The sequence below is a fragment of the Dendrobium catenatum genome, unplaced genomic scaffold (genome assembly GCF_001605985.2).
Source record: "Dendrobium catenatum unplaced genomic scaffold, ASM160598v2 fragScaff_scaffold_946, whole genome shotgun sequence".
NCBI lineage: Eukaryota > Viridiplantae > Streptophyta > Magnoliopsida > Asparagales > Orchidaceae > Dendrobium > Dendrobium catenatum.
Window position 1 is genome coordinate 660744 of NW_021319408.1, and position 8447 is coordinate 669190.

The window sequence follows — 8447 nt, forward strand, 5'->3', positions numbered from 1 at the left end:
CATATTTTAGATTTATTACAATTAGCATGAAGTCCCATATACATGGCGAAGGCGAAAAAAGATCGTTTGAAGAGAATTATGTGACACCTCCATATTCAGCATTCAATTCAATATGTTCTAACTTGATTCAAAAGAGGCAATTGTTTGAATCTCTATATTTTGAACTATTATGCATGTGCTTGAGAGTATTTTGTATGTGTGTGTAAATCTTTGTGTTCTAGAGCTAGTCCCGGAGATCATAAGTGTTGCGGGCTAGAATATACATAGTGATAAGTTAGAATTTTACGTCTCAGTGTTGTATGAATATTGAGCACAAAAAATAGAGAACACGAGATTTTTATGTGGAAAAAAACTAAAAGGGGAAAAACCACGATGCCCACACTCAGTTGCAATGGCTCCACAAGCTTTTGAGTAGATTACATGTGACTGAATCATCCTTCAATTCAGAATGATCAGATTAAAATATTCAACCGTCAGATTGAACTCTAGTTATGAATGGAGATTGGATGGAAGTCCAATGATGCTCAGTAATGGGGCAAATTAGTCTGGCGTTAGTTGGTGGCTGGGCAAAAGTCTGGCGTTAGTCGGTGGCTGGGCAAAAATCTGGCGTCAGTTGATTGTTGGGAAAATGTCCGGCGTCTGTCGGTGGCCGGACAAAAGTCCAACGTCAGTTGCTGACCAGGCAAAAATCTATCGTCAGTTGATGTCTTGGTAGAAGTTCAACGTCAATTGATGGCCAGTCGAAAGTCTGACAATAATCGGTGGTAAGGTGGAAGTCCAACGACAGTTAGTGGTTGGGTGGAAGTCTGGTAGTGATTGAGGAGTCTCATGGCAAGAGATCTCTGGTTTCTCTCTCTCTCTCTTCCTTGCTTGGGTCCCCCTCAATTAAAGGTGATAATATTTGACACAACCCAAAAATCTGACTCGAATATGACCTTTGGAGTATGGTTAACCTGGACCTGAAACGGGCCGAGCCCGGGATCAACAAATAGACCCGTTTCAAAAAACAAGTCAATTTCGAGTTGACCCAAAAACCCAAAATTGACTCGTTTGTGACCCAAAACCCATTTTGACCCGAAAATAGGAGATTGACCCATTTTTTACCCAAAAATTAGCAAATTTTTGACAGTCTAAGGTCATTTGGATCGTGTTGGGTTGACCCTGACCCGAATCGGGTCAGGTTCGGGTCCAATAAACTGACTTGATTACAAAACGGGTCAAATTCGAGTTGAACCGAATAGTGTCATCGGGTCAGTTTCAGGTTTGAGCCAAATCCCAACCTGTCACCTGAAATTGACACCCCTACCCTCAATGATGAATAAGTGGTCTATTTATAGTTTTTTTAGAGTGTCATGACTAATAACTAGGAGAGAGATCAATGGTAAGTTGAGAGTGTTTTGAATAGATGGCCGATATTGATTCCCTTGATTGTGGATTATTTACTAGGCATTTGAATGTCTTAATGATATCATAATTTGATGAGCTTAGGCTTGTTAGATTTGCCTTGTTTAGTTGCTCGATTTGATTATAGGCATGTTACATTTGGAAATTATTTAATCATCTAATGTATTGTTTGAACTTTCCAAATGCGCTTCGGGTCTTCGATTTAGACCCATTTGGGCTTGGATTTAGTCAAATTTATGTCGTTGGTTTTGCATTTTTGAGACGTTCAATTCGATTATAAATTTGATGAAATTGTAGTTCGGACGGTTCCATATTTAATTTTGGAAGTTTCCAACTTGATTTTGTGTTTAGATTCATGTCCGATCAAAATAAATTTTTGATGACATATCCAATAAGGGTCTATAATCTTTAGATTATATCTATGAAAGGTGAAAATATGTCACTTTCTGTTCTATAATATGAAGACGATAATTATAATTTATTTACATTCCCAACATTGTTAGTTGAATTATGGATAATTGCTATTATTATTCCTGCTCAACACATTGATTTATTATGTTGCATTTAAATTTGCTTATAAATATTTAATAAATGAATTATTTGAAAATTTATATTGATATTTGTGGCATCCAGGGGTGTCAATATATGACACGACCTGAAAATTTGCGCTGAACCCAACCAAAAAATTTCAAATTTGGGTCAACCCATTTAACAAATATATCAGGTTCAAGTTTAAAATTTTGAGCCAATTGAAATATCAGGTTGGGTTTTTGTTAACCTGCAATCATGAATGCAATTCATTTGATTCAACCATCGGTTGGCACTCACCCGTTTGAGCTTACCCGCGACCTCTCACTTGTACTCTCGCACTTGCTTGTGGCCTCTCTCTTGGTTGCTTGCGCCCGCACTCACTCTCACCGGCTCGCGCTTGCACTTGCACTCCCCCTCACGCTCTTTCCCTTGCCCGCTCAACGTGGTCACCTTCATCCTTGCCTGCTCGGCATACTCACACTCACCCTGTCGCCCGTGGCACTCAATCAAGTCGACGGGTCGGGTCGGATTATGTCAGGTCGGGTTCAGATCTAGGTTTTTAATCCATTTGGATAAGAGGTTGGGGTTTGGGTCAGACACATTAAGAGCGGGTCAATTTCGGGCAAACACACAAGACATAAAAAACTATTTTGACACATCTAGTGGCCCACTAAGTTGTGTTAGCTCATAGATGTTTTACTTTTTTTTTTAGCATGAGAATGAGAAAGAGCCAGTTTATTAACAATTTTTAAGATTATGGCCTAAGTCAGTATAAACATTTCTTCTTTTGATTCTTACACAATTATGAATAGTTTCATTGCTCTATTATATAATTCAGTTTGTAGTCATGCACTATAATGACAAATATTTCTTTATGATAAATGAAAGGAATTTTTTTTATGAGTTTATTTTCATTACATTCTATGTTTATTATTGTTTTAAAGTTTATATTGGGAAGGAAATTTCAAAACTAAATCTTCGAGTTCATCTGTTGGTAGTCAACACAATAGAATCTATCTAGTATGTGGGTCTTATTGAGTTAGATTGTGACAAATTTATAGTGTAAGCATTAGCATGCCCAAAAACAAGAAAATTATTGACATATATCAAGTGACGTGTATGAAAGTTTAGAGCAAGAATAGTTGCGTAGAGCTTATTCATAGCAACCTCTTTGATTAGACAAAAAATTAATGAAGATAGTGACAAAGGATATCCCTTATAAAACTATTAAAAGGTTTGAAATATCCATGTTATACAGACTTTCACTTAATCAGTATTGGCAAAAAAACCTCATAATAATGGTGATTACTGAACTTTTTATAGATTTGGAGAAAAAAATGTTAACAATAATGTCTTTTTTTTATAAAGGCAACCTAAGTGCATGGAGTGAATGATAATTGGTAAGATAGATTTTTATATAATCAATGATAAACATAACAAACACTTCATAGAATGTATTAAAAATAGAGATGAGCCAAACATTTGTGAGATGACTGTCATTTGATGTTTTAGGAATGATAGTGATATGATTATGTTTGGCCATTATGATAGTCATGAAAATGTGAAGAACAACACAAGTGAAAAACAGTCGTTAGGTTGGAGAAATTATTCTGTGAGGAGATTGGATGCAGAACGTCGTTTGGAGATCAATCATAAGGTGTCACATCAGCAATACCGAGCCGCGGTACCAATCAAAGGGTGACGTGACGCATTCTGGTTGGTCTCCGGACGGTGTTCGGCGTCCACACAAAATAATTAATTGTTAGAGGTTGTGTACTAAAAATAAGCTTCATCTGATAACAACATAAACTTTAAGAAGATGCGATCAATCAAGCACTTGCTGGATTGTGCAAGAATATCATCAAAGTCAATAATAAAAAAAGATAATGATACGTCATCAAAAATTGCTTTGTTCGAGCACGAATCTCAAGGCATATTCAAATTGGAAACTTTCAAAATCAAATTTGGGATCACCTGAATTCTAATTTCAGCAAACTTATAGTCAAATTGAACATCTCAAAGAGATGAACCAAACAGCACAAAAATTGGTCCAACCCAAGCCCAAATGGGTCGGAATCAGGGGCCCAGACCACATTTGGAAGGGTAAAAGCATTATTTGGGTGATGAAATAATATTCAAATATGGCATGCTTATAGTCAAATCGAGCGTCTCGACGAGAATAATCTAACGAGCCCAAGCTCTTTGAATTCCAACATTATTAAGACACTTAAACAGTTGAAAAACTCTGTACGACCAGAGGAATCAATACGAGCCATCCGATGGAGCACTCCGACCCTGCCCTAGATCTTCTCTAGATTTACGAGGTGTGCCACTCATGAAAATCTTTAAATAGACCCTCACTCTCTACATGAAGGGGGGCTTGGCTAGAGATTAGGGAGAGCTCTGAAGCTTCAAGAGCTCTAGCACCACCGCCTGGCCGCCGACCGCCTTCGTCGAACCACCGCCGGACTTTAGCCCGACCTTCGTCGGACCACCGCCTGGCCACCAACCGCCGCCGGACTTCAGCTCGCCGACTACAGTCGGACTTCAGCCCAACCTACGTTGGACCACCGCCCGGCAACCGACCATCGCCGGACCACCGCCCAGTCGCCGATCGCCGCCGGACTTCAGCCCGACCTTCGTCGGATCACCGCCTGGCAGTCGACCGCCGCCGGACTTCAACCCGGCCGCCGACTGCCGCTGGACTTCAGCTCGACCTTTGTCAGACCACCGCCCAGCCGCCACCGAACTTCTGCTCGACCTTCGTCGGACCACCTTCCGACCGCCAACCATTGCCGAACCACCGCCCGGCCGCCGAACGCAGTTGGACTTCAGCCCGGCCATCGCTGGACCACCGCCCGGCCGCCGTTCACCGTCAGACCTTCATCGGATCGTTCCTTGTCAGCCAAACTTCTGCACTAAACCCGTCGGATTTTCGTCCGACCATCATCGGTCCTTTGACTATCTCTTCAAATTACTGTAATCTGACCACCTCTAAATCGAGGGAAGGGCCAACCCTTATAATTCACTCAAGTTTAGTGGAATCTTTTCACCTGGGTGAGGCCCCGTGGTTTTTCCCTCTTCGGGTTTTCCACGTAAAAAAGATCGAGTGTCTTGATCTCTCTCTTTCTGCTTGCGTGCTGTATCTTCGTAAATGCTAAGACGCTAAACTTTATTTTTCTCTACCGTCGCGAATATTCCTGGACGCAACAGATAATATCACAGCTGGTGGTTCGAAACTGAGTCAAAATAAATTATAATTCCATGAATAAGAAGCTCAAATAGATGTGCCAACCAAACCGGCAGTGAAAACCATTTGATACCCAATAGCTTATAGCGATGAAGATGACAAAATAATGAGCCGACTACAAATTGAAGATCAATGGAAAAACAAAAGATTCATAACAAAGGCAATTATAGTGAGAATAAAGACAAGGAACTAGTTTAAAAATATCGAAGAACAATCACAATATGCAAAACCCACCCAACAAAATGTTGGCCTAAACCATCACAATGAAAAACTGCCTAGAACCCATTGTTGCTTGGCTTAGTTGGTGGGCGAGAACGGTTGGAACCTCGAACCTGTGCTTGATTCCAACAGCAAAGCCTCTTAAGTGGGGCCCAATCAAGTGCGGGTCATGCAGTTTCTGAGATAGGTGACTCTTCTAGGTTAGCTGAGGATTAGTCATGCTGCCGAGCATCTTTTTGGGGCATCTTAAGCTGTTCAAAAAAAAAAAAAAAATTAAAAAAAAAAAAAAAAAAAAAAAATTGAGTGTAAATCTACCAGATTTACAAGCCCACCAAAGTTGCCCAGCACCTCAAAAAACTGCACAACAAAATCAAAAGAATAAAGAGAACAGAGAAAGATTGCCGATTAGCCTGTACAACAACATGCCAATATGCCACATATCTCTGAAGAGTCAATTCACATTCTCCAACGAATTGAATATTGTAATTTATTTACTTTTATCCAAGATAGCTTTTTTATCCTGGCAAATGGCAAATGAGGTGGGGATTGATAGTGGTGGTAAAAAACTAAAAAGCTACCACTTCAATGAACTAACACGCGGCATACACCGGAGGGACTCTTAAAACTGATTGACGGCACAGATTCAACGAAAAAGTTAGTCTGAGTGTGGTACAAGCTATCCCGACAGTCTGTATAAGGCCATTCCATCAAGGTGGTAGGAAAACCCTCGTCGCATTTGCGGAATGGTTCCATCATATTCAATGCACGGATAGGTCCTCTATTGGAGTTTCCGTTCGATCCATATTGGAAAGTTTTTTCTTTTATTCCAATTTGTTCTTTCCTTCCGCCCAAAGTTCGGTTTTTGTTACGCTTGGGCTCTCCTTCTTCTCTTATACGCACTTTGTCATTTTACCTTTACCATTTGGTGTCGTTGGAAAGCGCAGAGATGGCTGAATGGGCGAGGGCTTGCTTTCAATCGACGTTGAAGATTGTGAATTCGGTGATCGGACTTGTAGGGATGGCCATGATTCTATACTCTCTCTGGATGGTTCGTGCTTGGTTCCGGGAAATGAGCGAGCTCTCCCCGGGCTTCTCTGGTTCGAACCCTCCATGGTCCGCCACTCTTCTTCCTTCCATTTACATTGCCCGTTCATCTTGATGAATAGTTTCTGGATGATCTGTTTTCATGTTAAAGATTTTCTTCTTTGTCTCAAAAAACGAACTTTCAAATCAGTTCTGCTTCTATTGTTATGATATATTTGGTATCTTTTAGGTAATATCAGCGCCAGTTTAGTCAGCTGTCAGTTATTTATTTGAAGTAGTATAGATTTATTCTTTATTTAGTGGGCCATGTTGGGGGATAGAATGTTAGATCACTTAATTTTTTGTCTGTTTTTAGCTGAAAGATTGCAAGATTGTATTTTTATCTATTCCGATAAATCCCTGTTGGTATTTTATTTTTTGTTAGATGGCGTAATTAGTTTTTCATTAAAACAAATTATATACGGCAGATGAATTTTGGAATGCTTCTGGCAAAAACATTTTATGTTTTTGACTTGAATGCGCAGTAAAGCTTTCCCATCAACGCAGGAAAATTGAATTAAAGAAGGATTATAATTGCTGAAATACTTAAAATCTTCTTCTGATCCATTTATGAAATGATTTTTTATTGGTTGCTGAATTGATTTAGTCTTCTGATCCATTCGACCCATTCTTTAAATTGAGATATTTTGTGCAAGCAGTGACATGATAAAAGTTACAGCAGTCAGTTTTTCAATAATTTTTTATCATGTCCTTAGGAGAAATTGGTTTTCATGATTTCATCTATGGCTGGAGTCCAACATTTTATCAAATTGCTTCCTCAGACACCCGATATTTTACCTGAGTAAAGGGAATAGTTTTTTTTTCCCACCAAGATGTCATTATGTTGTTTGATCTGGTGCTAGGTCTTTTTATTCATGAAAAATATATTTAGGGAGAGATTTTATCTCTTAGGGGCTGTTTGGTAGCACCTAGGATTTGTTTTAAGTAGGATTTCGTAAATCCTCTAAATCCGGATTTCGGAAATCCTAAAGGGGCCTAAATCCGGAAAACTGTTAGGTAACTTTCATGATAAATCCTTTTAAATCCCGTGTGACTGTTTGGCTATAGAACAGATTTAACAAGCGCACTCTTCCTATCGAGCCAATGGATTTCATAAATCCGACAAAAAAACAGGATTTCGGAAGACCAAGATTTAGCACAAAAAGGCGGAATTTTCCGTCTACGGCGGCTTTCATTTGCCGTGAGATCTGGTTTTGCATTTTAGGCCGTTTGGCTGGATTTCACTCACATCCGGCCTAAATCCTACTACTAAACAGCCCCTTAAAGTGAGTATTTTGTAAAGTCTCTTCATTTAACAACTTTGAATTAATATGTTTAGATTCGTCTATTTTAGAGTGTTTTTTATTGGTTAGAAGTACTCAAATGGCAATGTTACTTAACAACTCATCTAAGTTGGCTTGTTATTAATTTTGTCACTACTTTTAATTTAAGTCGAGAAGTTATACAGTCTCTTAATATGGAAGCAGCCATATGCTAGAAGTTTCATGTGGGTTTTCATATCTGAACTGCATTGGAATTTATATAAACTAATTAATGCTGATTTGCAGGTTCATTTTCACCTTTCTTGGACTAGGGATCTTCTTGTGTGTGATAACATGCTCGGGACACATTGCTGCTGAAACTATCAATGGCCATTGTCTTTCCTGTGTATCCTTTTCCATTGAAGCCAAACCAAATATTCTGCTTATTTTTGCTCTCTAGAATTTGGTTGTATTTTCATGAAGTTATGTTTACTTATCATGCATGAAAGGGCTGATTAATATTACATTTTAGGTATCTTTTTCAACTAAATGAAAGATGAAATAAAACATTGTCAATTGATCAACGTTCATAGTTGATTTCAATGTTGCCAAAAGGTGATAATACCCTCAAGACAATATGACAGCCCAATTAGACGTGCTAGGCACCATCGTAGAATTGGGCGTAGTGAGGAGGTAAC

General features: G+C 39.1%; 1 protein-coding gene across 3 annotated transcripts; it reads left to right on the plus strand.

The window, feature by feature from the left end:
• The first annotated feature begins 6062 nt into the window (after window positions 1–6062).
• LOC110095357 (tetraspanin-19-like) lies at window positions 6063–8224 on the plus strand. 3 transcript variants are annotated; one of them, XM_020820872.2, is made up of 3 exons: window positions 6063–6177; window positions 6349–6517; window positions 8056–8224. In XM_020820872.2, the coding sequence occupies exons 2-3, from the start codon at window positions 6351–6353 to the stop codon at window positions 8207–8209; spliced, it is 321 nt and encodes a 106-aa protein (XP_020676531.1). In that variant the 5' UTR covers window positions 6063–6177; window positions 6349–6350; the 3' UTR covers window positions 8210–8224. The 3 variants fall into 3 exon arrangements, with proteins under 3 accessions (XP_020676531.1, XP_020676530.1, XP_020676532.1); XM_020820873.2 differs by having other exon boundaries at window positions 6120–6211; XM_020820871.2 differs by having other exon boundaries at window positions 6094–6517.
• Window positions 8225–8447: the final 223 nt, after the last annotated feature.

Bases quoted from the DNA above. Each gene is read 5' to 3' on its own strand.
- LOC110095357 (XM_020820872.2), top strand. From the start codon at position 6,351: ATGGCTGAATGGGCGAGGGCTTGCTTTCAATCGACGTTGAAGATTGTG. The intron at 6,518-8,055 runs GTCCGCCACTCT...GCTGATTTGCAG, and splicing joins TCTGGTTCGAACCCTCCATG to GTTCATTTTCACCTTTCTTG.